Here is a 26,662-nt window from a genome sequence, read left to right as displayed (position 1 = left end):
CGACATGTCGTCACTCCGACATTGACTTCTTATTGTCGGAGTGGCAACACTTCCATAGAGGTTAGGTTTAGGGTTAGGTATAGGGTTAGTGTCGTATAATGGAGACATGTCGGAATGGAGAGATGCAACCTATTCTTTCAACCCTCTTGTGTTAGCATTTAAAATGCAGCCCCTAAAAGTTATTAATTATTTTCATTTCAAAACACTCAAACGTTGTTTCGTTGTTGTCTGTTTTTCTGGCATGCACAGCATTCATGTATACCAAGGGTTAAGGGCTACACGGGTTATTCAGTATATTGTAAGTATGAACTGAAATTGTGCAATTCTCTACAAAGTGAACCGCCTTCGCACGCATATACTCACACACGCTGTATGGGAGTATGGGGAGAGATGTTTGATATGATCAGAGCAGGATCAGAGTCCTCACGGCGAGCCTGCTCAAACTACCACCTTGTACCAAACTATTGAATTTCAATCGAGCGTAACGGGAGTGTGCCGCAACTGGACTTTTTAAAAGTTAAATCATTTAAAAGTCGGTTGGTGTAAGGCCGGCATTAAGGTCTCTGTGCACGTGACTGTTTTTGGTAACTTTCCAGAGAAGACTAATCAAAATTCATGCCTATGTTCCACAGTGGTGGGTCAGGCTGGCATGTGAAAATGAACAGTGTTTCCAATATGCAAATGTTTTCCCTTTTCTTCACACTACTGTACTTCCATTCAGTTGTGTAACAAGTACTACATTTTTTACTTCAGTAAAAGTATCAATACTGCAACGTAGAAATACTCTGTTACAAGTAAAAGTCTGGAATTCAAAATGTACAGTATTTGAGTAAACGTTCAAAAGTATTGGCATCAAAATGTAGACTACTTAAAGTACCAAAAGTAAAAGTACTCACTATGCAGAATGTCCCAATTCAAATGTGTAAATATCTTTTGAAAATAGCAGATCTACAAGCCCACAATGCGTCTTGTGAGCTTGTAGATCGGCTATTTTCAAATGGCCGAAATGTATATAGGGCTGAAGTGGTATACTGTATGTTTTGTAATAATATTCAAAATCTACAAAGTAATTAGTAACTAAAGTTTTAAAATAAATGTAGAGGAGTAAAAGTATAATATTTGGATCCGAGATGTAGTGGAGTGTAAGTAAAAGTATTGGAAATTGGAAATACTCAAGTTAATTACAGACACCTCAAAATTGTACTTAAGTACAGTACTTAAGTAAATAAGGCTGGGCGATATTAGGAAAACCTTCGATATTCCATAATGTTGTTGAATACCTCGATATCAATTAAAATGTACTTAGTTACTTTCCACCACTGCTTCCATTGCCTCATGGTGCTCAATCACTCACAACGAACAGCCTCCAGGAGAAACTCTTCTTCCATCTGTAGCAGTTGTATTACATTTCATGAAAACGTTAAACACAAAATCAAATCTTCAAGAAAAAAAAAAATGAAAAAGAAAACTGACTATTCTGTCAAAATCGAACGATCACCTCAAAACCATGCTTTCGTATGGCTGTGCACACAGCCAATTGATCCAGATGATTAACTTAATGTGAAACATTGTTTTCTCACTCAACTGTAAACAAACCAACATAAAGTTTAGGTTTATAGAGGGTATCTTCACATATCTAAAGTGCTAATGTAAGGACTTTTTAATACCTCTAAAATGACAAATTAACATTGTCCAAATTGTCAAATATAATAGAGGCAGAAATTGTGAAAATAGCCGATCTAAATGCTCACAACGCCTCGCCTCGACTTTCTCTGGTGGGAGTCTACTTGTGTAATGAAGTCGACTGAGTCGACTTTTTCGTTAATGCCCAGGGGCGAAATTAGATCTTATTCTGCATGGGTTTTCAGATCAAAAGGGCCCTGTACTGTTGTGAGGGGGCCCATAGATTAGGAGATTAGAAACCCCTAATATATTGGAAATGACAAAATACATATCGTCGTTGTCGGGTGTAAACCTTGTATCTCCAAGTTTCAAATTTGTATGTTCTTTCGCAAAGCAAAGCCCTGCTTCATCATACAAGGCCGTCGCACAAAAGTAGTGAAAACAGCAGATCTACAAGCACACAACGCCTCCCGGTGCGAGGCGTTGTGTGCTTGTAGATCGGCTGTTTTCACTTGTTTAAATCATTTTTAAAATGAAAAATGCAAAATGAACGGTTTTGGACATACAAGGTTTTCACCCGACAACGGCGATATAATAGCCTATGAATTTATAATACTGTCACCAGTAGGGGGGCCCTTGGGTTTATTAAACCCATCAACCCTATACAAATTACGCTTGTGTTAATGCCCTAATACATACTGTACACACACACACAATCCTGGTGAGGACCTATACAGCTATCGACCCTGGCCACATATCCCAGCAACCTGGCTATCAGTGGGGCTACCAGCCTCAGTAGCAGGCTATGGGAACCAGCAGTCACACAGACCCAGCTGCAGCGACAGCCCACCTATCGGTGGGGTAGCAGTGCAGCGACCACCACAGGGCAAAGGCAACCACCTGCAGCTAGCTACATCACAAGGAGCCGCCATCTGGGCCCCACTGTCAAGCATCCTCCCAGCCCGTCCAAGAAAAGCCTCCATGGAGACCCAGCTGGCAAGCCTTCTCCTAGCTCGAGGAGCCCCCGCAGAACCCCAAGGCCAACTCAGGCCATCTCTAGACCACTGTTTCCCAAACACTGGGTCGGGACCCATTTGTGAGTCGCGGACACATTTCTATGAGTCCCTTAATATTTGGTTTCCTACATTTTGTTTTTAATTATTATTTCTAAGCCTTTTCAAAAAACATTTCCCAAATATATATATACTAGAGGTTCGCGGCGCTACGCGCCGCTCACATCTACGCCCCCTCGCCTCGTTGTTAACGTGAAAAGCTCATATGGCTAAAAAAATACGTTTTTTGAAAAAAAAACGTTTTTTGAAAAAAAAAAAAATTTTTTGAAAAAAAAAAGTTCTTTGAAAAAAAAAAAAAAAAAAAGAAAAAAACATTTTTTTTGGGGGGGGGGGGGAACTACTGTGGCGGAACTATTGTGCCGCAGCACGTTTCCGGTCGGACATATTTGACGGCCGGACGCACTTCCGGTGAAGAACTCTTAAAATTAAAAAGAGTAACGTTACGTTGCTGTAATGGGATGTACATACATGAAGATTATGTTAATGTGATCGGGACTCGTGCCTAAGTGATGGAATGTACTGGAATGTGGACAGTAGTGCTATATATACAAGCTGCAAGGCCCAAATTAATTTCTACTGGCCTTTTTCTTTTTTAATCAGATGGTGTTGTTGGAGTCCTAATCAGAGGAAAATGTCATGTTTTAAAAAAGAATTGCAAGGTTTTATAGCCATCATAAATCATGCTCTAATTTATATTTTGGGGATATTTTTCACAACAATAACATATGTACATGTTCTAGACATTCTAATGATCACCAAAAAATGATTACAGACATTTTACTTATGTTTTTGTGAGGAATAGCTTCAGTGAAAAAGTGAGATGTTGTTCGTCCAGACTCTGCGGGGGGTGTGAATATCAGCCTCTGTGGAGGGTATTTATATGCAAATATTGTGGCCAATGGCATTGTAATACTAAACAATAGGATCCAATGGTGGTGTTAATGTGATAAAAGAACAGGAAAACAAATTTCAACTATTTTTGTGATAAAATAAAAATGTGTCCAAAAAGCGACAGGGGGCTTGCAGGGTCTACTTTGGCTTTTGTGAGCACCCCGTTTTTAAGTTGCTTGATTCAGTATTTAGATATTTGATATTCACATCCTTTTAACCTTTCACAAAAACTATGCCTAATCCTAAACCGTACAAAATAATGCCTAAACCTAATCTAACATTTTGTCGGACTAATGTGCAGCCGCCCAGTGCTTCAGATTAATGGGGTCCTTCGACCGTGAAACCACACTGACCTGACGTTAAAGAGATGGTATAAAGTTAAATCTGTGGTTCCTTCTAACCATATAATTTGAAGTCCACACTTAGTAGCAGACAAAGAGTTAGAAAGTAATTTAACTCCAAATTAGCAATATATTCACATTAAATTGGCTATGCATGTCTTTTCTGTTACTGGGTTTAAATGGGCATGGCTAAACAGTGAAACTGCTGACATCAGCACATTATTCTCCGTCTAATGAACCAATCATAAAGCTCACACTTGTCGTTAGCTAGCAAATAGGTCTGTCACTTTCCATAAAATAATTTGAATAACTATCGTTTGAACCTGGTGAAGTGTTAAATGCATAAATGTAATGATCTGTTTGATATCAATAATGGAACGTAGCAGGCGTTATTAAGTGTAGCATTCTCTTAAGCCAAGGCTAAGCAACAGATATGTGCACAATGTGCTTTATTTCCCCTAATAGCGGGAAGCCTTGTAGGCGGTGGTTGCTTCAAAGCATCAGTGATAGAGATACATGGGTGAAAGTACCTCTATTTAGGCCTAAGGCAAGGGTAGTATTCATTCGAGGGGCGCTCTCCATTCCGACATGTCGTCACTCCGACATTGACTTCTTATTGTCGGAGTGGCAACACTTCCATAGAGGTTAGGTTTAGGGTTAGGTATAGGGTTAGTGTCGGAATGGAGAGATGCAACCTATTCTTTCAACCCTCTTGTGTTAGCATTTAAAATGCAGCCCCTAAAAGTTATTAATTATTTTCATTTCAAAACACTCAAACGTTGTTTCGTTGTTGTCTGTTTTTCTGGCATGCACAGCATTAATGTATACCAAGGGTTAAGGGCTACACGTGTTATTCAGTATATTGTAAGTATGAACTGAAATTGTGCAATTCTCTACAAAGTGAACCGCCTTCGCACGCATACTCACACACGCTGTATGGGAGTATGGGGAGAGATGGAGCATACATGTATATCAAACATGTTTGATATGATCAGAGCAGGATCAGAGTCCTCACGGCGAGCCTGCTCAAACTACCACCTTGTACCAATCTATTGAATTTCAATCGAGCGTAACGGGAGCGTGCCGCAACTGGACTTTAACAGTTAAATCATTTAAAAGTCGGTTGGTGTAAGGCCGGCATTAAGGTCTCTGTGCACGTGACTGTTTTTGGTAACTTTCCAGAGAAGACTAATCAAAATTCATGCCTATGTTCCACAGTGGTGGGTCAGGCATGTGAAAATGAACAGGGTTTCCAATATGCAAATGTTTTCCCTTTTCTTCACACTACTGTACTTCTCCATTCAGTACTACATGTTTTACTTCAGTAAAAGTATCAATACGCTGGAGAAAGTCTGGAATTCAAAATGTACAGTATTTGAGTAAACGTTCAAAAGTATTGGCATCAAAATGTAGACTACAAAAAGTACCAAAAGTAAAAGTACTCACTATGCAGAATGTCCCAATTCAAATGTGTAAATATCTTTTGAAAATAGCAGATCTACAAGCCCACAATGAGTCTTGTGAGCTTGTAGATCGGCTATTTTCAAATGGCCGAAATGTATATAGGGCTGAAGTGGTATACTGTATGTTTTGTAATAATATTCAAAATCTACAAAGTAACTAGTAACTAAAGTTTTCAAATACATGTAGAGGAGTACAAGTAGAATATTTGGATCCGAGATGTAGTGGAGTATAAGTAAAAGTATTGGAAATTAGAAATACTCAAGTTAATTACAAACACCTCAAAATGATACAGTAAAAGTACAGTACTTAAGTAAATGTACTAAGGCTGGGCGATATTAGGAAAACCTTCGATATTCCATAACGTTGTTGAATACCTCGATATCAATATTACTCACGATATTAGTGAAAACAATTGCATTATATAGTTTTTAATGTTTCTTTCTGCTTTAGGTCCACTGCCTGCCTAACCCAGATACTGAATAGCATATCCATGCATGCACACTGCACAGAACACATAGAAGGGTTAGGTAGGTTTTATTGAAATAACAACACCTGGTTACAGATGGACCGCCTTTTTACATGTGCTACGAGCATAGTGTGCATAGTGTGTCTGTTAATTAATTTGACACATACACCAATACCTAATCTGCAGCAGTCTTCGTCAATATGTATGCCTTGCATGTTGATACCTAGATATCGATATATTTTCGATATATTACTTACTTACGCCTATTTCCCCTTCTGGGGCTAAAGCCGCCAACAAGCTAGTTCTCCAAGCATCTCGGTCCCGAGTCAACATCTCAAGCTGCCCCCAGGTGTGGCCCATGTTCCAAGTCTCGGCGCCAGGTGTTTCGTGGCTGACCTCTCTTTCTTTTCCCGTGGGGGTTCCACTTTATGGACTGTTTTGTGATGTTTGAGGCTGGTTTACCGAGAGTATGGCCTATCCATCTCCAACGACGTTGGAGGATCTCTTTGTCTGCAGGCTTTTGGTTGGTGCGTTGCCACAGTTCTTTGTTGTTGATGGTCTTAGGCCAGCGGATCTGGAGGAGTTGTCGCAGACAGGTATTGATGAATGATTGTATTTTGTTTGTGGTGCATATTGTGGTCCTCCATGTCTCAGCACTATAGAGTAGGACTGACTTCACGTTGCTGTTAAAGATCCTAATCTTTGTTGTGATGGCTAGGTCTTTCGCGCTCCAGATGTTTTTAAATTTTAGGTAAGCTACCCTGGCCTTTGATATATTGCCCAGCCTTAAAATGTACTTAGTTACTTTCCACCACTGCTTCCATTGCCCCATGGTACTCAATCACTCACAACGAACAGCCTCCTGGAGAAACTCTTCTTCCATCAGCAGCAGTTGTATTACATTTTATGAAAACATTAAACACAAAATCAAATCTTCAAGAAAAAAAAAAAGAAAAAGAAAACTGACTATTCTGTCAAAATCGAACGATCACCTCAAAACCATGCTTTCATATGGCTGTGAACACCAGCCAATTGATCCAGATGATTAACTTCATGTGAAACATTGTTTTCTCACTCGACTGTAAACAAACCAACATAAAGTTTAAGTTTATAGAGGGTATCTTCACATTTCTAAAGTGCCAATTTAAGGACTTTTTAATACCTCTAAAATGACAAATTAACATTGTCCAAATTGTCAAATATATAGAGGCAAAAATTTTGAAAATAGCTTTCAACCCGCTTGTGTTAGCATTTAAAATGCAGCCCCTAAAAGTTATTAATCATTTTCATTTCAAAACACTCAAATGTTGTTTCGTTGTTGTCTGTTTTTCTGGCATGCACAGCATTCATGTATACCAAGGGTTAAGGGCTACACGTGTTATTCAGTATATTGTAAGTATGAACTGAAATTGTGCAATTCTCTACAAAGTGAACCGCCTTCGCACGCATACTCACACACGCTGTATGGGAGTATGAGGGGAGAGATGGAGCATACCTGTATATCAAACATGTTTGATATGATCAGAGCAGGATCAGAGTCCTCACGGCGAGCCTGCTCAAACTACCACCTTGTACCAAACTATTGAATTTCAATCGAGCGTAACGGGAGCGTGCCGCAACTGGACTTTAACAGTTAAATCATTTAAAAGTCGGTTGGTGTAAGGCCGGCATTAAGGTCTCTGTGCACGTGACTGTTTTTGGTAACTTTCCAGAGAAGACTAATCAAAATTCATGCCTATGTTCCACAGTGGTGGGTCAGGCATGTGAAAATGAACAGTGTTTCCAATATGCAAATGTTTTCCCTTTTCTTCACACTACTGTACTTCCAATTCCATTCAGTTGTGTAACAAGTACTACATTTTTTACTTCAGTAAAAGTATCAATACTGCAACGTAGAAATACTCTGTTACAAGTCTGGAATTCAAAATGTACATTATTTGAGTAAACGTTCAAAAGTATTGGCATCAAAATGTAGACTACTTAAAGTACCAAAAGTAAAAGTACTCACTATATGCAGAATGTCCCAATTCAAATGTGTAAATATCTTTTGAAAATAGCAGATCTACAAGCCCACAATGCGTCTTGTGAGCTTGTAGATCGGCTATTTTCAAATGGCCGAAATGTATATAGGGCTGAAGTCGTATACTGTATGTTTTGTAATAATAATCAAAATCTACAAAGTAATTAGTAACTAAAGTTTTCAAATAAATGTAGAGGAGTAAAAGTATAATATTTGGATCTGAGATGTAGTGGAGTAGGCCTATAAGTAAAAGTATTGGAAATTGGAAATACTCAAGTTAATTACAAACACCTCAAAATTATACTTAAGTAAAGGTATCAATACTGCACTGTAGAAGTACTCTGTTACAAGTATAAGGGTGCCCTCACACCAAAATACCTAGAGTGGAATCCGCCAATGCATTTCAATGAGAATGAAGTGTTTTTTGCAGAAATCCTCTACTGGCAAAAAACACTCCATTCTCATTGAAATGCATTGGCGGATTCCACTCTAGGTATGTTGGTGTGTGGGCACCCTTACAAGTATAAGTCCAGAATAAAAAATGTACTTGAGTAAAAGTACAAAAGTATTGGCATTAAAATGTACTTAAAGTACCAAAAGTACAAGTACAAAATGTTTGAAAATAGCAGATCTACAAGCTCTGTGATCTTGTAGATCGGCTATTTTCAAACAGCCAAGGTATAAAATAAGGCTAAAGTGTTATAATGGTATAATTTATATCTGCAAAGTAACTAGTAACTAAAGCTTTCAAATTAATGTAGTGAAGTAAAAGTACAATATTTGGATCCGAGATGTAGTGGAGTATAAGTAAAGGTATTGGAAATTGGAAATACTCAAGTAAAGTACAAATGCCTCAAAATTGTACTTACGTATAGCACTTAAGTAAATGTACTTAGTTACTTTACACCACTGCATGTAATATGTTATTCATATGGGTGTTGTTTCCCCCTTGATGATGTTAACAGTGAGAGAGAAATACCAATGTCAGCTTTATGCTGTATCTGTTTATCTCTGCTCCTATATAAGGGCTAAGTCTGCCTCAAGGGGCCCGGATGCAAGAACTGTTGTGGGCCCCCGACTAATTTTAATTTATTTGGGGGGGGTTGTACAGCTCAATTATTAATTTATGGGGTGTTACCGACTCTGCTCCCCCCCAGAAATTCTGCCCATGGTTGTACTTTGCATTAATTCCCCATTATTTCAATTTCATCACCGATGACATTGTAGAGCTGACATTATATTGTCTTTATAATGCAATTTAGATTTTCACCTTTCAACTTAAATAGTAGTTGAAAGTGAAGGGCGATAAAAAAAAAAAAACGATAATAATGTACGCGTTGCAAACTTGGAGACCGTAATTAGTGGGGCCCAGCCCTGGTCTCACCCTTTTTGCACTCCCACTAGATTTACACCGCTATGTCACGTGTCATTTGCCGTTATTCCCCATTCCTCTTTTACAGTATTCCCCGGGCTGCAGACATCCTGCATGGAGACATAACACAGGAGTACATGAGTCAGTCTCCGTTTCAGTAACTATGACGAGCTCAAAGGACAGTGCTCTGCATCACTAGCTTTTATTCAGAGGGGGACGATGAAATGGAGAGAGTGGGAGCGATGAAGAGAGCAGGCACGTGCACACATAGACATCAGGCTTGAGCCCCTGCCCTTTTATCTGTCTGTAAAAGGTGTCCTCTCCAGACCATGAACGCTTTTTTTTACCATGGTTAAAGAAATGAAAATGCCCTCTTTCCATGCCATACCTGAAGGCAGTGTTCAAGAGGATTGACCTTTTCCAAACTCTCCTGATTAGAAATCCAGTTATGACTTGATGTAATATGCGTGTGGTATCAAGCACTGACAATAGCCGACCTCCAAGCTCACAACGTGTCGCAGCACGACGCGCTGTGAGCTTGGAGGTCTGCTATTTTCTATATTCTCACCAAAAAGGCCCTTTTAGAAATGTCAGCCCCCCCTGCCTCTCTAACATTCTCTGCATGTCCCTGGAAGAGAGGGAGGGGGGGGAGAGAGAGAGAGAGAATGAGAAAACGCAGAGAGAGGAAGAGATATAAAAGACGGAGAGAGGGGTGGAGGGGGGGGAAGAGAGGAAGGTAGAGAACAAGATAATGAGGAAAAATGGAGGGTGAAGCTAATGTGAGAACAGATGTGTACGGTATGCACCAGAGAGGGGAACAGAGAGGCACGGCTAGAGGATTCAAGTCAAAGTGACATTTCTTCTTTTCCCTTGTTATCTTTGCCCTGCTTTCTGGCTCTGGGGAAACAAGATCCCAAGGGAACCCCCGGCTGTGTCTTCCTTCCACAGAGCCTCTCCTCCTTACCTTTGTCTCCTCACACTGCCCTATGTAAAGACCCAAGTTCATCCACTGAAAAAAAAACAACAACGACAAAAGAAATGGGCAACTTGATCTAGTCCAGGGGTGGGCAACTTTGATGATGCATGGCAAGGGCCACTATATTCCCACCTTCACTCCAGAGGGCCACATTGCATGTTGCTACGTCCTACTTTTGTCATTCTGGCATCTCATACAAAAGAAGCAAAAATAGCAGATCTACAAGCTCAAAACGCATCGCGCTGCGATGCGTTTTGAGCTTGTAGATCGGCTATTTTAGCTTCTTTTGAATTGGAATCTTTGTGTTATCTTTTAATTGGAATCCTGAAATGTAATATTTTGAGTTAATTTCTATCGCATTTAGTTATATACTCATGTTAACTTTATGAACCTAAATACAAATACATTGGACATAAAACATACATTTTAATACTACTACAGTCATTAAGCTAATAATATTATAGACTGACGGAAAGCAGGTCATGTTTAGAATTGTAACAGCTGAAATCAATAATTTATCAGTATTCCGGTATCAACCTGCGGGCCGCATTAAGTGAAGGTGGGGGTCTGTGTTGTTGTGTTGAGAGAATGGGTCGGGGTTCAGTTCTACTGGTCGTGTCTGTGTTTATTTGTCTCCTCTTCCTTGCCTTCACCATCTGGTGATTGGCTGTGTCACAGCCAGGAGATGGAAAGTGAAGGTACCCCGGAGCGTGTGGTACCGTTGTTTCCTGTTGAGGTTGGCACATCTCACTACATTGCACATCGCTTTTTGAGTGTGAAAAAATAAGAAGGGATGTGTTACATGTGTGATCTGGGCAGCTTGCCCCAGGAAATGTGCAAGCTCAATAGGGAACAACGGGTATTCTTCATAATGTACGTATCCTACGCATTTCTTTTTGGCAAAATTTGTAAAAAAGAAAAAAAAAAACATTGGAAGTTTTGAATTCAAATAAAACCAACCACGCAAACGCTGGAATAAAGTAGAGTGATTTCCCTGTGACTGTTACAGGGATCAAGGGTTAAACTGCAATTTAAATGGTAAAATGAGACTAGAGAAATCCCATTAGTTCCGCATGGAGCTATATTTCCCCATTTCACTCGAATGTATGCAGTGCAGGGACAGTAAGTAATATGAGAGGGAGATTGTAGTTGATGTTTGTGATGTTTGTGTGACATTTCCCCCTCTTTGTGGAGCCACTATTGATGTTTTCCAACACAGACTCTTCATTAAAGCATATTTCTTTCCATACGCTCTCTTGGCGTGCAATAGTCAGAGAATACGTCAAGTAACCTCATAGATGAAATCAAATAACACCACTGCTGATGTAACCACTTTGTAATAATTTAGTGCTGGTGGTAGCCAAACCTCTTTTGCTTTGATTTTTTTTATTAAGCGCTTTCAACCTGTCGGCCTTATTTTGAACACGTCATAAGACGAACATTTTCAAAATTCTAAGATGATGCGATACTGTGCGTAGCTTGTAGACCAGTGGTGGAAGGTAACTATAAGTACATACTTAAGTAATTTACTTGCGTACAAGTTTGACGAATTTGTAATTTACTTGAGTATTTCCAATACTTTTACTTCAACTCCACTACATCTCGGATCCAAATATTGTACTTTTACCACATTTTTTTGAAAACTAGTTACTGGTTACTTTGTGGATTGATGATTATTGAAAAACATACATTAACCATGTCAGCCCTATATACAGTACATTTGAAAATGTATTATTGCGATTATTTTTATACATTTGAAAACTTGAAATGGGAGATTCTGCATAATGGGTACTTTCTACTTTAAGTACATTTTGATGCCAATACTTGTGTACTTTTACTCATGTACATTTTGAATTCCGGACGTTTACTAAGACAACAGAGTGTCCACACCGCAGTATTGATACTTTTACTTAAGTCAAACATACATTACTTTTTACACCACTGTTGGTGGACTGGCTATATTTGCTTGACATTGGGCTAGAAACACATATCTACTGTAACTCTCATAACAACAAGAACAGTGTTGATTTCGTCGACTAAAACTATGACGAAAAATGTTCGTCGACTGCCGTTTCTTTCACTGACGAAAACTAAATAAAAACTAGATAAAAACTAAGCTGTGATGACTAAAACTAAGACTAAATATATTGACAATTTCATCAACAAAATAAAAACTAGACTAAAACATTAGAGGGAGAGAGTGAGACTAGTGGAGAAGAGAGTCATTTTATTTATGGTTGCTCTCAGGTGTTGCCTGCTATTTTCAGCACACAACCAAGTGTAAAAGTCATTACGATGCCATCAAGGCCTGTCAAAATACATTTCAGTTGACTAAATCAACTGTAGATTTAGTCAACTAAAATCTTATGATATTTAGTCGACTAAAATTAGACTAAAACTAATACTTTTCAGGTGAAATTATGACTAAAACTAAATTACATTTTATTCAAAAGACTATGACTAAAACTAAATAAAAATTTCCTGTCAAAAACAACACTGCTCTCATAACAACACAACAAACTGTAATACGACAAATTAGGTCAGCAGTGTAGAGCGTGCCATAATATGAGCATTATGCATAATGATATCTGTCTCTGGTGAATGTTTACATTCACATCTCTATGGATTATAGACACATTCTCATCATGTCCTCATGTTTTATTGATATTTTTCTGTGTTCAAAATTGTGATGCATGCCTGGGGGTGTCAGAGTTTTTGACACGCGAGTCCTTCTGTCACTCTTACTTATAGGATTTAATTCCCCAAAACCTTATTAAAAATATAGACTGTGTGTGTGTGTGTGTGTGTGTGTGTGTGTGTGTGTGTGTGTGTGTGTGTGTGTGTGTGTGTGTGTGTGTGTGTGTGTGTGTGTGTGTGTGTGTGTGTGTGTGTGTGTGTGTTATGGATATATATTATTGCTATTCAAGACTGAAAACTATTTTAAACACATCAAAATGACTTTCCATGCTTCATTGAAATGCTACTTTCATGTTTTCACTTACTGTAGATCTTGTCCTTTTAGATTTGGACCGCTTTTTTTCCGTCTACACCAAATCTCTTTGCCTAAAAATAGCATCACGTTGTGAGCTTGTAGTTCTGCTATTTTTGACTAATGTTGCCCTCACTTGCTGGGGTTCAAGTGGTTAATGAAGCATTCCTTGTATACTTATTGTGTTATTTATTTAACCTCTTGAACCCCAGCGTCCCGATTAAGGGCATGTCATAACGGGCAAACATTCTGAGAAAATAGCAGATGTACAAATCTGCTGTAGAACTGTAGAGCTGTATGAACTGTCTGCACCGTGTGATCTTTGCACTTTGAGCTGCATTTCATTTCATGTTTACCATTCAGAGAGAGAGAGAGGGAGAGAGAGACAACCTACCTGGTGTGGGCACGTTGTCGACTGTGCACAGTGTGCACATAGAGCATGTGTAGAATATTTAGCCTTTCGTGAACAGAGGCGATGCTTGAGACTATCGGCGCTGTGCTAGTAGTCCCAGGTGTTCAGAAGGTTTCCCATAGCTTCAATTGATTGGCTCGGCAGCAGATTTGAACTGGAAACACCTGTGATATGTGTTTCTGGTTCAAACATACGTACGGCCACGCCAATGGAAATTACCTGGAACAGGAAAAGGTTATTCAACCTGGGACTACAGTTACGCACAGAGCCGATACCCATGGGCAAACAAATCCCATTGGGCCATTCTGGTTGATCCTTATAGGCAGGGGTGTCACAAGGGAATTATTTTATATTTTAGCTATTGAAAAATAGCAGATATACAAGCTCACAGTGCAGATCTGCTATTTTTGAAAAGTCGTGAAAATGTGTGCAAATCTTTGAATGTATTTTTTAAGCGAACATTAACTCAAATTTCGCTTCTGGGGGGGGTCCCTGGAAGAGTTAAATTATTGTTAAGCATCTGCAATATTTAATTTACAAGAGTCTACATAAGAATGTAGAAGTATTGATATTTTGATCAATGGCCTGTTTTCGGCCCTATGTCAATACAGCAAAAATCTTATCCAATCTTATCCAACAACAACAAAATATATAAGTTTTGGGTCTGAGAGGCTAAATCTCATCAAATGGTGGTCCGTGGCTCAAATGACCAATAAATAATGGACCTTGATATGGAAAAAGGTTGAAAAGCACTGCTCCCCATGCAGACCTATGGGCTCCTGGGCCTGCCTGTCTGTCTGGGCCCAACAGGCCCGTTCAGGGATCCATCTCTGCAGCACTATAATGTTATTATCAAGACATAAACTGCAACTGAGCACTATGGTTGACTCTTTGACTTGAGTTCTGCTGTGTTCAAACTTGCGTGTGTGCGTGTACACACAGGGGCGTCACAAAGGGGGGGGGGGGGGGGGGGGGGGGGAGTAGTGGGACTGAGTTACTAGGGCCCAAGGTGGAGGGGCCCTAATTATTTTATACTTTAGCTATTGAAAAACAGCAGATATACAAGCTCGCAGCGCGGCAACAAGTGCCACGCTGCAATCTTGTAGATCTGCTATTTTTGAAAATGTGTGCAAATCTTTGAATATATGTATTTTTTAAGCGAACATTTGTAACTCAGATTTTGCTTCTGGGGGGTCCCTGGAACTAAATATTTCCATCTCAAAATGTGGCCAAATAGGCTACATATCATTTTGGGGGTCCTTCACATGCAAAAGTTTGAGCACCACTGACATCTAAAAGCTCACAGCGCGGCACTTGGTGCCGCGCTGTGAGCTTGTAGATCTGCTATTTTTCAATAGTTAAAAGCACAGGGGCCCCACAGTGAATCCTTGTACACAGGGCCCTGAATTTGGTGCGACACCCCTGTGTAGGCCTACACACTTGCACGTTTGGTTTTGTGTGTGGGTGATAATCTTATATAGGCTATACTAGCCTGGGGCATGACTTGTGGGCTGCATGATAAACTGATCGATGTAAAAATAATAATAAAAACATGTTAATATCACTGCAGGTGCTTGGCATGCTGCAGATACTGGGTGTACTGTTTTAAAAATGTTTTGCGGGATCTTTCTTCTCCAGATGTTACTTCTTCATGAATAAAACGCCTGTAGTCGTGCGCGCGTGTGCGTGCGTGCGTGCGTGTGTTTGCGTGGGTGGTTTTGTCGGTGTGCCCCTGTGTCAGTTTCCACTCTGCCCAGTAGGTGGGACTTGGAGCATATAGGATGGAACCTCTCTCTACCTCTCCCTCTCTTTCGCTCTCACTGTCACTCTCTCTCTCTCTCTCTCTCTCTCTCTCTCTCTCTCTCTCTCTCTCTCTCTCTCTCTCTCTCTCTCTCTCTCGCCCATTCGCAGTCAGACGCACACACCAAGTATAGTCTCCCAGCCCCTCACGGCAGCAGCAGCAACAGCGCGCAAAGCAGAGATGGAGGGATGACATGAAACGATGCAGAGAAGGAGAGGGGGAGAAAACGGAACTCTACGCACCACCATCACAGAACTACATTTTATAATCTAACGGAATATATATGCCGGGATTGTCCTTCTTTTTCCCTGCCTCCCCGCATCTTTCCCACCCTCGTCTTTTTGTGGGGGTCTTATAACAAGAAGAACCGTTGCTGGCATCATCACGCCTTGACATACCCACACGCTCTCTCCCCCACGCACTGAGTGGGCTGGGGACGCGCGGCACGCTCACACCCCCACCAAGACTAAGGTGGTTTTCTCTCCCTTCCACCAGAAGAAAATAGGATTTAATCTTCTTTTTTTGCTTCTATTTCTTTCCCTCCCTCCCTCCCTGCTGAACCGTTATTTCCAGGACTTCTTCTTCAGCTCGGAGCAAAACCAATGATTAAATCAATAAAAACCATGGATGTATTTGGTGCGTTTTACGTCTCTCCGAGGATATACTGCTGGTGGAGGCTGCTGTTGCTCCTGAGCGTTTTCCAGAACTACTTGAGTTCGATGCTCGACTGTCCGCCTACGTGCACCTGCTCGTCCCAGGAGATCTACTGCAATAAGTCCGACGACGAGAAATTCTTCCCGCTCCTGTCCTTCCAGGGCACCGGGAGCAACGGCAACGCAACGGGCAGCATCGAGGACCTCTTCCAGAACATCACTTCCATGTAAGTCCGTCCCGAGGATTCGTTGTATTATTTGCCTCGTTCGTTCGCGGTTGCATCGTTTATACTTCGTCGTGCGACAGTGCATGCCGCGCGCCGATCATACCAGGCTGCATAGCCGATCTTACATGATGCTCTCTCATCTCTCTGCAAGATCTGCTGTTTTCAGAAAATACTGCGTTAGCTACCTTTTTACTTCTTCTCGTGCAAATAAGCCTGCAGGTGGTGTGTGATGTGGGATACAAACTCTCTGAAGCAGCGGCGTCAGTTCAGAAAAAGCTAAGGTATGGCAACATGACTGGTGTCTTGCACGCGCGCAAGGCCAAACCTTAGCAACAGCCACGATTACACTACATTTTATTATTTTCCCCAGTAGCCAAGGTATGGCAGCTGTCATAGCTTGCCATACCCAATTGACGCCTCTGAAGCGTTCTATATAGGCCTAAACGCGGTGGACAGTCGCTCATCTCGGCCTGCTGCGCGTGGATTGGCTACCACATCATGTGTTGAATTAAAAACAATTCCGAATCTCTAAAGTTTCTCTCCAAGCTCTAAATAAGTTGTATTTAGAAACAAAGAAGGAAGCTGCCATGGCCCATGGGGGAACAATATAGCTTCCTATAGGGCGGAATCGATTCTTTAAGCCTCTTTTCTTAAGATGATTAAACCCAATTAGAATGAAACAATTGTGGGCTATAAAGGGACTCACAGTCTCACACTATAGCCTATACCACAACGTGCAGTTTAAATATCCGTTCCCCTAAACTAAGCTGAAATATATTGACATCTCTAAAATAGATACAAGAGGAACGTCTTCGAATAGTCTAAACAGCTATAATAATATCCAGTGGAAACCAGGCCTTGATTAGGATATATTTTATTCTTTGAAAGACTGGAAGTCTTAAGTCTACATTCTCTTTGGATGTCCCATGTTTTTTGGATGATGAGAAAATGGTACTACACAACGATCTAGCCTATAGGCTTGGTCACGCACGCAATATTGCTATTTCGTTTCCGTGCATGCATCTGCATGGTGGCTCCCTGTCCCAAATTATATATATTGCCCCGTGGCCGTTGCCTGGAAGGAGTATGTCTATTGTTGTGTGTGCTGTTGTGAGTTCGAACCCCGGCGCCCGGCGGGCAAGTGTGAAAAGTCCTTTTCAAGAAGACTCGACCCGCGTGCACATGCACGGCCCGCGCCGCGCGCGTCTGAGTGGGGACTCCTCTGCGTTCCTCGCGTCAGTGTGTCACGGTAACCTGTCTTTTATATACGCATGCAATCAGTCATTGACGTTCTAGTGGAGAAATGAGCAGGTTGGTAACACAACTAATAGGCGTAAATAATAAGGATTGTGAAGAAGAGAGGAGTTTCGTTCGTCGTTCCCAAATGAACGACTGTCTAAAAGCAACACTTCTGAACGATCGTTTCATTGCCGCATTTAAACACAATTTTACAGAAGGCGCTGTTTATAATGAAATGATATAGGCCTAGGCTATAGGTCCCTGAACCATGCATGTCAGCTATAATGGGAACAGTTGGTGTTGGCCTGTTGAGATACAGCCTAATAATTTATGTCAACAAGTTGAGAGGCCTTATGTGTTAATTATGTCCCTTCATCATGTGCATCAATTTGGACAGAATGGGAAAGCTGTAATTCTAGTGCTGCTCACGTACGGGGACACAGAGTGGATTGAGAATAAATAGCTATAGGCCTAAGTTCTCTTTATTGGAGTGATCGCATTTATCCTCCAGTGACGCCAGTGGACACATAGGCCTAGCTATTCACATGTAGGCTACTTTCATGTCATCTGCGCGTCAAGCCCAGCATCACTGAAAGAGTGCATGGTTTTACAAGGAAGAGTCCGAAACCGAAACGCATGGCCAAAAGGTCAACATCAAGAGCGCACCAGGCTATATTCACATCCGAAAAATCTGTCTCTTATACTCGCCGCCTAGCTACTGTCTGTAGCCTTTAATAATTCATAATTGCCAACGTGCTGCGGTGAATTTATATTAACGTGTTTGTGTGTGTGTGTGTGTGTGTGTGTGTGTGTGTGTGTGTGTGTGTGTGTGTGTGTGTGTGTGTGTGTGTGGGTTGGGGGGGGGGGGGGGGGGTCGCTCTAAGCCTGTTGCATTGCATAGGAAATCTGACAGAAAGTAAATGTAAATCCCATGTAGACAATAATTGCAGGGTCTTGGACTTATAACAACACTAGGATATTTGACTATTCCGATGGACTGGGTCTGATCGTAGACCTAAAAAAGGCTATGTAATCCATAGCTCTAGCCTATTGATAGACTGATCCATAGAAGCAGCCTGCCATCCTCACGAGTATTATGGAAACCTGTTGGCGCATTGTACACACAACGCACATCCGCACCAGCAGCTACACATAAGCGCGCATTCACAGTTACGCGCTCCGTCGAATCTCCGCATTCAGCAATCAGCCCGATATTTATATAGCGTCGATATTGGAGATCTACAAGCTCACGACGGGTCGCGTCCACAACAAGGCACTCAGTCTGAACTTGTATAGATCGTTTTTTTTCCCGTCGTGCGACTAGGTAGACTATAAATGATGCATTCATCCACCATGTGTCACCTCCTCCAGTCCTCCTCCTCCCCCGCATTGTGCATTATTCACAGGAGCTGTGGTCCAAGTGTAATGCTCTCAGTCTGGCGCATGCAGATCTCATCTCCACACAGAAACTTCACGAATATTCATTTGGACTGTTAAGACTTGAAAAGCTAATTTGAGGCAGGAATGGGATACAGTTAAGTGGATCAGTTAATCTAACTCAGAAAGTGCAAATATTGACCCGTTTAACGCTCATTTTCTGTGTGTAGCCTATAAATATTGACTTGAGAGAGATTAAATGCATGTGCTGTTCTGGTGGGCTACATAGGCCACCAACAGAGTGTGTTTCTGTTTTATACGCTTTAAAGCCAGCTGGGGTTCTGTAAAAGGCAAGGACATGACTAGATCCATTAGGCTGCAACATTAAAACATTTATTTGAACTACATTTTGGACATATCGTCCAAAATGAGCTGCTATAATGGAGGGGCTTGTCTAGTTTGACAGCTACTTGGCATTCCAGGCATGCAGTGTGGCGCGGTGGAGCTATAACTGTATACTATATGGCCCAATTGTGTTTAGACACGTAGCGCTGCTAGACTGGTGATGATGAGGAATTGCTCCAGTGTGGCTCCAGATGCTTATGGCCCAGGAGGAGGCGGTGAGTATGAGGATAAGGAGGGACAGAGAGGGAGAGCAGAGAGTAGGCCTATGGACAATATATTATTTAGAGATATGAGCGGGTTTGCCAACGATCCCAAACAACATGTGAATACTTATCAGTCCCTATAAATAGCCTATTGTGTTGTTTATGTAGAAGCTGAGCTCCATGTTGTGGTCTAAAGTCGGAGTATTACACTCCCAACGCGACACAATATAACATTTCTCGAAACTTCATACTGTATAAACTACGCATTTGTATAAAAGTGTAGTTCGGCCTATCCATCTGTGGCAGAGACGTGCAGAGAATGTTAGAGAGGCAGGGGCTGACATTTCCAAAAGGGCCTTTTGGTGGAAGCACCTGAAAAAAGCAGACCTCCAAGCGATGTGACACGTTGTGAGCTTGGAGGTCAGCTATTTTCGGTTTGTGTGAAACCACACTGAACTAACCATAATCAAGTCAATACTGGAGATGTGGCTTAATGGCATGGATTTCTACACAGAGAGGGCAATTCTTTCAACATAAGATGCTGCATTCAAGTTCAGGAGAGTTTGGACAAGGCAATTCTATTGAATGCTGCCTTCAGGTATGCCATGGAAAAGAGGGCATTTGCATTTCTTTCACCATAGTAAAAACTGCATTTATGGTCTGGAAAGGGCAGTTTTTACAGACGGATAAAAGGGCAGGGGCTCAAGCCCCCTTTGATGTCTGTGTGTGCACGTGCCTGATCTGTGGTGATAATCAAGATCTCCTTAAAAATGACATTTTACTGAATTATACATGCATTATGGTTATTGGTCACTGACTTACTGCTGGTTGCCTGGTTGCTATTATAATTAGTACCTTGATTTGATGAAGCGCATCACTTAGTACGTTGATTCAATGAATCACACCAACTATGATTATGTTTAATCACTCACAGAGCTTATTGGCTCCAAACCCTTCTCACTATGAAGTTAAATGTGCAATTAATTCCTATTTACAAATGAGTTGAGTAGCCTAGAGATACCATTTTGAGGAATGGTGTAGAATCAGGCTACAGTATTTATAACATGACCATAATATTCCATAATCCCTTTTTCTTTTTTTTCAAAACTAGGCTAACTGTGACCCAATAACGGATCCCCCCCACCACCACCTTTCCAGTAACCTTAACTTGATTACATATAATCAATTACCTCCCAGCCCCGCCCATTCAACATCACCTTGAGGTCCCAAACAGTAGCTGAAGCTGTATATTCTATTTATAGTCCCCACTCACTCTGTATTCAACTCACATCACCAGGGCTGGACACATGCACACCACGTGGCCTTTGTGAAAACAAGATTGACCGGTGGGATGCTTCTTATATGCGTCAGTCAAGCATCGTTTTGAAAAAGTGGCATGGTTCCTATCTCAAGGTTCTCTTCTCTTCTCTTCTCTTCTCTTCCTCTCTGATGTGTAGAACAGGGGGTCCGGGACCCCTAGGGGGTCCCCAGAGTTACTACAGGGGGTCCTCCAAATCTTTGAGTGATAGAAACTTTTTTTCTCCTTTTTTATATTAACCACTTGAACCCTATAACGTCCATATTCTGAGAACTTTAGCCAAAAATAACCGATCTACAAGATCTTGCAGATCGGCTGTTTTTGGCAAAGAGCTTTGGTGTAGTGGGGAAAAAGAGCAGACCAAGTACAGAGTAAAAGGTCAGGTTTATTATGTATTGATGGTTCAAGTGGTTAAATATCTGAAAACACACATGAATCCAAAATACACTGTTGATCGCGCTGTCAAACGATGAAACTATATGGAATCTATGAACAGGTTGTGGATTTCATAGCTTGCTGCGCTCACGGTGCGCGTTAGGATCATGGACACGGCAGCGATTGGAAGACATAAAACGGTAGAAAACAGTCACAGGAGCCACAACCACCAACTGCTACAAAGAAGAGAGATTGGATTATCAATAGGTCTTTACAAAATAAAAAAGAGAGAGAGAGAGAGAGAGAGAGAGAGAGAGAGAGAGAGAGAGAGAGAGAGAGAGGAGAGAGAGAGAGACAGGGGGCGTCAATTGGGTATGGCAGGGGGGAGATACAAGTTACTTTAAAATATAAATCCATGAATGTCTCTTTGTCTATCTGTGCTGGTCATGTTGTTAAATTACATTAAAATAATTACAAATGCAAAATTTAACAAGGTATTATAATTATATTCTCCACACTTTTATTCTCCCCATCTTGACAGAATAGTAGCCTATATTCCCTATGCTTTTTAGCCGCACTTGATCAACTGTTCCAGACTGCCATATCCAGCCCAATAACCATAGAATTGTTTTGGGGAAAAAATAGAATGTACTTCTTAAAATAAATGTATCATGCCTGTTGCTAAGGTATAGCAACATGACTGGTGTCTTGCACGCGCGCGACACCAGTCATGTTGCCATACCTTACCTTTTTCTGAACTGACGCCACTGAGAGAGAGAGAGAGAGAGAGAGAGGGAGGGAGGGAGAGAAAAAGAAAGAAGAGGGGGGCGAGGTGGGGGTCCTACGCTATTCTGCTTGAACAAAAGGCTCAATTCATTATTGATCCTTTGCGGAGAGAATTTGCCAAGAATGAGGAGGGCTGCCATGGCAATGGGGGAGCCTGGCTCCTTCCGCCCACCGCTGAGTGGGACATTGGAGGCATAGGACGATTTCCACACTGTTGTGTTGTCTTTACAGGAAGCCAAAGTTTTTTCTTTTTTTTTTTGTTTGTTTTTTGTGGGGAGTCACATCAGTTTGCTGAAAGGGATCCTTAGACGAGCTAATCAACGCCTGCGGATTCTATTTCACGCTTGTTAGGCTCTAAAAAGAATGACGTATTTCTGGGATAAGCATGTTTGGTTTTTGGGGTTGGTGGAGGCGGGGGAATAACAGGAAGAGAGAGAAGGAAGTAATGTTTGAAATCAGCACTGCTACAGAAAGACAGCTCCCTCCCACAAAGACTCCTTTGTGTGCCTGCATGCTTGACACAGACATTTTCTTCTTTATAGTTCCAGTAGGCTACAAGACCCATTGTCTATCAAAAAGTCGACTTTCCAGAAAATGATTTTATTTCCAAACATTATCATCTTCGGCAATTCAATACTTTTCATCTGTATCCGAATGGATCAGTTTTGGATTTGTGGTGTTAAAGATATCATTGGATTAATCAAACTTGCATTTCTCATTGACATAATGTTACTGAGATAATACTATGATCACAGGTCGGATATCAAAGTGATACCACAAAAACAAAACAGGTGTTTTGTTTTTGTTTTGAACTACCCGAAGTCTGAATCTGATACACTCGGAAAGGGATGAAAAGCTATTGGAAACAATAGACAAAAGAACAACTCTGACCAGTGATTTGAACTTAATTTAATGCACTTCACACTAATCATTTCGATATCTTAACTACTGATAATCTGCATTTGCCCACTTCCAGCACTCTACCTTGGTTTGGATACCATATCCATCTTTGTCAATCTAAATGAGAATGTCTGCCTGGTGATTCTGATTTTCTTTCATTATTTGGGGAACGGTCAGTGTTGTGATTCCTGTTAGGATAATTAATATATCAAGGAAAGCCCTCCCGTTACCATGGTCATATTTCAAAAAGGTGCTCTCCATTTCACTGTTGTCTTTCATCTTTTTTTGTCCTACCCCTTGCTCTCGCTCTCTCCCTGTTTTTGGCCCTGAGGCGTAAACAGAATGCATGAGTGATCTTGCATATATTCTCTGTTAAAATATCCAATAACATTAGCAACCATTATGCACCATGTCAAACTGACATCTCACATCATGTCATCCGTGCTGAGAGGGTGTTTTCCATTTGCATCGCTCACAAATTACATTAATCACAAAAACAAGTATCATTTCTCAAAAGGCATCAAATGGTTCATTTTCCCCGTGACATAATTTGACGTATTCTACTGCTACTACTCATAATACCATATCTTAGTTGACACATGATGTTTCTGGCATCCACCGAAATCTTGGCTCTCACGTTAGTGTACCGCCCATCATAATTTAGTTTTCATTTGACTATAATCTTGGTCTATGTGTTTGTGTCAAGCAGTGCCACACTCTACCCAGCAAAAGGTGACACACGGTTCAGTATTAGATTCAGTGGTCACCATTTAAGTTGATGAACTTCCCAGTGTGCTTCCATACCACAGATTCTGTGGATGTTTGGTTTAGATGGATCTTTTATGGTAATACTGTGTAGACATGCACTCTTTCACTCACTCACTCACTCACTCACTCACTCACTCACTCACTCACTCACTCACTCACTCACTCACTTACTCACTCACTCACTCACCCGGCAACGTTCAAATAGGATATAGCAGGAAAGATGTGATTGACCAAGGTCTGCTTGTCAGACACAGATAGTTACATACAGTAATAAACAGTTTGAAACTTTCCATTTTAGGCACCAAGCGTGCCCTCTTCTTCATCCAGAGAGGTTTACATAACAGATTATGACAGAATATCAATGCGACGGAATCAATGCTGAGCTAATGTTGCTATTAAAATGTATGAGACAATCATTCTTTGTGAGTTTGCGAATATAATGCAGAATAAGTCAATATTTTGTGCAGTAATGCGCTAATGCAGCCCCAGGAACGTCAATAATTTCTGATATAATGGATTTCTTTTACAGGTCAAAGGATGGCCAATGTTTTAACGTTCAGGGTCTCACAGCCGTGCAACTTTCAGTGTGCATTGTATAGGGTTTGAGAGTACGACGGGTTTGACAGACTTGATTCAGTGTGTAGGGTTAAATAGGCCTCTCACAGGATTATTACCTTTTAACTCATTCCTTAAATTGTAACCATCAGCTTATTATATTGGATTCCTTCAACTCACTGCTGCATGTTTCTTTTCTCACATGTAGCTGAGTAGAACTGAATGGGGGCACCTTGACTCTCCACAGCTGACTGACTGACACATTATTCATTGCACCCTCTGATGGCTGAAATGGGAACAAATATTTCCAAATCATTTCTCTCTTTAAACGGGCATGAGGCCTGGGCCGCAGGCACCTAGGCTCAGTGTAGCCTGACAGCTTGTTGAGGGTTCGAGTCCCGATCATATGCCATATTACGGTATGTAAATCTTTCCCCCTAAGACAGTGGTTCTCAACCTTTTCAGGCTGTGACCCACAAAATAATCATATTTTAACTGGGGACCCCCCCCCCCCCCCCCCCCCCACCCTGACCCTCAAGAGTTGAGGAATTACATTTTGTATAACACGGTTCTATTGTGAAAATAGCAGATCTACATGCTCATAATGCCTTGCAACTGCTATTTTCACAATTTCAGCCTCTAATATTTGACAATTTGGCCAATGTTTAATTTGTCATTTTAGAGGTATTAAAAAGACCTTCAATTGTCACTTTAGAAATGTGCAGATACCCTCTAGTCTATACACTTAAACTTTATGTTGGTTTGTTTACTGTTGAGTGAGAAAACAATGTTTCACATTAAGTTAATCATCTGGGGACCCCTCAAAATAATTTGGGGACCCCCCTGGGGGTCCTGACCCACAGTTTGAGAACCACTGCCCTAAGATACAGTATGTCGCAAGGAAAACTAGAGAGAATATCAGTTTCCGTTGTAGGACAGATTGAAAATAACTTTCTATACTTGATGTTTAACCCCAGTGTTTCCCCCAATTCTGAGGGGAAATATGGCGAATTTACAAGCTCTTCCCACTCCCAGCAAGCCAAACGACGTCATGATGACATCATGATAACTTCCTCCGTTCAGAACTAGGCCAGATCACAGCCCATATGGGGATGATCTCGATGTCATTACCAGGACGTCATATGGACTTATGGATTAATGTTATTGTTTGTAATGTTCGTTGAAATATGAGCATAATATAAGGTTATATTCTGGGACATATCTGACTAGTTATTATATCTATCTATTCTATTCTGATATTCTATTCTGACTAGTCATGGTTTGACTTGATCTGGCCCCAATCGAGACTTCACTGATTGGTCCAGGTCCTGACCGTGCTTTCTGGGTTGGGTCTCATACACACCGCTGATACTCCTACAACAGGTGTTGTTGTGTAGCGGAGCGACATTTAGTTTCATCTCATCACAGCAAGAGGTGACGCTGTTCTCACATTCCTCCTTTGAAACCCGTTCGTTTTTGTCCCACAGAAAACGGCAGTTTGAAAACGATCTGTGAAAGTCAGATGGCCTTTTCAGATGTATTTTCTGACATTTTTACTCTGACATCAAACGTTATTCTGCAGAAATATCTGCCACCTCCTTGTCTTTGATTACAAAGAAGTCTGCTTGTGGTGCTTTTCCCAAAGTTAGCTGTTCAACAGTAGATATCTTATTTATTGGAAATTAGAAGTTAGTTTTTCAACGGCTGCTGTCATGAACAACTTGTCTGCTCTGCTCCACACAGCAATGTTCATACACAGTAAAAATGTAAACATGCACATTATGTAAAAAATTTACCCGTAAGGGTCCATATTCCAGAGTTCCAAATTGCTCCTATATCCAGTATGAATTATTATGGCGTCTCATACGGTATGGTCCTGAGGGCAGTATAATGCATGTGTTTACGTGGGCATGTTTGCAATGACGGTTCAACCTACAGTACAGTGCGATTTCACGGCATTGCGTGTCTATTATTTGCTCACATATACCCCTGAATAGTGTGTGTGTGGGGGTGAGTCGTGCGTGTGTGGGGGTGAGTGTGTAGCCTGACAGAGAGAAACAGAGAGAGAGTACTTATTACATGGCTCCAGCATACAGTATATCGTTGTCGGGTGAAAACCTTGCATGTCCAAAACCGTTCATTTTGCATTTATCATTTTAAAAATGATTTAAACTAGTGAAAACAGCCGATCTACAAGCACACAACGCCTCGCACCGCGAGGCGTTGTGTGCTTGTAGATCTGCTGTTTTCACTACATTTGTGTGTCGGCCTTGTATGATGAAACTCGCTTTACTGTGTGAAAGAATGTACACATCTGAAACTTGGAGATACGAGGTTTCCACCCCTCAACGACGACGATGTGAGAGTGTTTGTACATGTGTATTTTGCCCACATGTTCCGGTCGTTGTAGTGTTAGCGGTGGGTGTGT

The 26,662-nt window shown here is 41.2% G+C and overlaps 1 protein-coding gene across 1 annotated transcript in view; it reads left to right on the top strand.

Moving 5' to 3' along the window:
- Positions 1-15,598: 15,598 nt before the first annotated feature.
- Positions 15,599-26,662, top strand: part of LOC308294397 (NT-3 growth factor receptor-like) — a gene marked incomplete at its 3' end in the record, with an annotated part of 65,459 nt that continues 54,395 nt past the window's right edge. The window contains exon 1 of the mRNA XM_080737130.1: positions 15,599-16,308. Within this exon, the coding sequence (XP_080593256.1) occupies positions 16,031-16,308 (278 nt within the window). The 5' untranslated portion in view covers positions 15,599-16,030. The remainder of the gene's footprint in view (positions 16,309-26,662) is intronic.

The sequence above is a fragment of the Nannobrachium achirus genome (genome assembly GCF_963921795.1).
Source record: "Nannobrachium achirus genome assembly, chromosome: 11".
NCBI classification, from domain to species: domain Eukaryota; kingdom Metazoa; phylum Chordata; class Actinopteri; order Myctophiformes; family Myctophidae; genus Nannobrachium; species Nannobrachium achirus.
This window is presented reverse-complemented; position numbering and strand designations above follow the sequence as displayed.